At 56.1% G+C, this 2,393-nt stretch overlaps 1 protein-coding gene across 6 annotated transcripts in view; it reads right to left on the bottom strand.

The window, feature by feature from the left end:
* PDE4A (phosphodiesterase 4A) overlaps nt 1-2,393 on the bottom strand; it is a 44,304-nt gene that overhangs the window by 8,638 nt on the left and 33,273 nt on the right. For all 6 annotated transcript variants that reach the window (XM_007460665.1, XM_007460664.1, XM_007460667.1 and 3 more), the window contains one exon: nt 1,431-1,524. In XM_007460665.1, coding sequence (XP_007460727.1) covers nt 1,431-1,524 — 94 coding nt within the window. The remainder of the gene's footprint in view (nt 1-1,430; nt 1,525-2,393) is intronic.

Raw genomic sequence — 2,393 nt, 5'->3', positions numbered from 1 at the left:
CCCCCCCCCCCCCCCCCACCAACCCCTCAAGCCCTGGGAAGTCTCACTCAGGAGGGCAGACCTATTCTGGGTGTCATGCTGTTGGTTACTTATGGACTGGAAACCAGAGAGGAGGTAGGAACTCTTCTGGGAGGTGGTGGGCTGGAGTGGGGACCCTGGGGCCAGCCCGGAGCTATGGGGTAGCCCCAGTCCAATCACCGCCTGCCTCGGATAGGCAGGGAACCCTCTCCAGCAGGCAGGGAAGACACCCCCATGGTGACCCAGAGGGCGGATGGAGGTGGACAGCACTGGGAGGCGGGAGGGAAGGGTGGTCTCTGGCTCCACGGACCGCCCCCCCACCCCCTGGACACCAGGCTTTCTGGGGGCCAGCCCCAGAAGCCCCTTTCCTGAGCTCTTTAGGGTTTCCAGAGCCCAGCCAGGGCCACCCATTGTGACCTGGGGACCGCCAGTCAATGACAGGACCTAAGGAGGCTCATTTGCATGCTGTGCTCTTATTGGCTGGATCTCAGGCACACCACACCCCCTTTGGCGGGAGTGTTTGAAACTCTGAAACCTTCTTTCCAGCTTGGTGGGGGGGTACCCTGAATTCGGGGAACTTTGGTGATAAATTCTGAGGGTGAAATTATCCTGAGTTTGGGGGGGATATCATCAGCTAGGTCTCTTGGGTTCAGGATGAGATTAGGATGAGTTGGAGATCCCCATGAGCTTGAGGGTTCCAGTGAATTTGGGGTATTCTACTGTCTTCAGGGTTCCACTGAGTTAGGAAATTCGCCTAAGTTTGGGGAATCACTTACAGGTTCTTAAGAGGGAGAATCCTATTAAATTTGGGTATCTAAAGTTTGGGGGGGTCTACTGAATTTGGGGGGTCATACCAAGTTTGGGGATTCTACTGAATTTGGGAGACTTTTCAGCTTGGTGGAAAGGTTTAGGGGTCTTTTATGGGCTCTTAAGGGCAGGGCTTCCCTTAAGTTTGAGAACCCTACTGAGTTCGGGCATCTCTCTTGAGTTTGAGGGGTCTTCTGAATTTGGGGGGGCCAAAATCCAAGTTTGGAGATTCTAGTGAATTTTGGGAGACTTTTCAGCCTGGAGGCATTTTAAAGTTTAGGAATTCTATTTGAGTTTGGGAGTTTCTTGGGGTCTTGAGTTTAAGAGTTCCAATGGGGTTCCCCTGAGTTCGGAGGAGCTTTGCAGCTTGGAGAGATTTTTAAATGTGGGTGTTCTATAGAAGTTGGGGTCCCACTAAATTTGGGGGCATTGCGATATATAGTAGCTCTTGAGCGTGCTGACTTTGACCTTTGGGGAGTTGAGTCAGAGTTCCCTGGGCAAATGTGGGCAACAGGACCCAGGGTCTGCGGTGGCCCCCTGCAGTCCAGTTATGCAATGCCTCCCCCCACACACCCACCCACACACAAGTGCCACTCTTCACTCACCTAGGAATGTGGTGGAGATGTACTCAGAAACCTGGTTTCCTGACCTGCTCATTTCTGACAGGTGTGTGAGTTCACGGTTTAGCATCCTCTTGAACTAAGGTGAAGGAGGCAAGAAGGAAGGAATGATGGGGTCATGGCAGGTGTGTGGGGGGGTGAGGCCAGGCCCTCTCAAGAAGCTTCTGAAGAACCCGTGAGTCCCTCTCACTTCTCTGCTCAGCCAACAGAGTCCTCAGCAGGCTGCTAGAGGGGAGGGGTCAGTCCCTCCTCTTCTCCCAGCTCTGGATGGGGGTCCCCAGGCTTGGGGAGTCAGGACTCGGCATACCCCTCCCTGTCTGAGGAAGCGGGGCTCCTCTCACCATATTCCCTCCTTCTCCCCCCAAGGAGGAGCCAGAGGGGCACCTGTGGAAGGGAGGGGCTCCTACCTAACAGGGAGCCAATGGGGTGTCAGGAGAATCCCGTCACCATGGTGATGGGAGTCTCCTTAGCAACTCCCCCTCCAACCAGCTGCTGAGCTGGGGGAAGGGGGGGCAGCCGGCGGGCCCTTTAACCCCTGCCTTCCCAGAGCTACCCCTGGCCCAGGTCTCCCCAGACAGGGACCCCACTCCCTGGGGTCCCGGCCCCCAGCCCACAGCCTGGTTTGGAAGGAGGGAATGTAGTCCTGAAGTTCTGGGTGGAGAGCTTTGACCGGGGCAGGGAGAATAGTGAGCTGAGGAAACCCTAGTTCAGTCACCCAGGGGAGGGGGTTCCCATCATAGCCCCCTCTCCCCCAACCTCAGAGTGGTGGACAGATGCACAGATGGACGGAGTATACCCAGAACCAGGCTGGTCTCCCCATAGTATTTCACACAAGCATCTGCTGTGACATTGTGCGTGAGGAGAAAGGGCATCGGCTCCCCGCCCCCAAGCTCCACCAGAGCACCCCCAAAGCAGGAGCAGACTGTCCAGAGAGGCAAGAGGGACACT

The sequence above is a fragment of the Lipotes vexillifer genome, unplaced genomic scaffold (genome assembly GCF_000442215.2).
Source record: "Lipotes vexillifer unplaced genomic scaffold, Lipotes_vexillifer_v1.1 scaffold1011, whole genome shotgun sequence".
In the NCBI taxonomy this organism is placed as follows: domain Eukaryota; kingdom Metazoa; phylum Chordata; class Mammalia; order Artiodactyla; family Lipotidae; genus Lipotes; species Lipotes vexillifer.
This window is presented reverse-complemented; position numbering and strand designations above follow the sequence as displayed.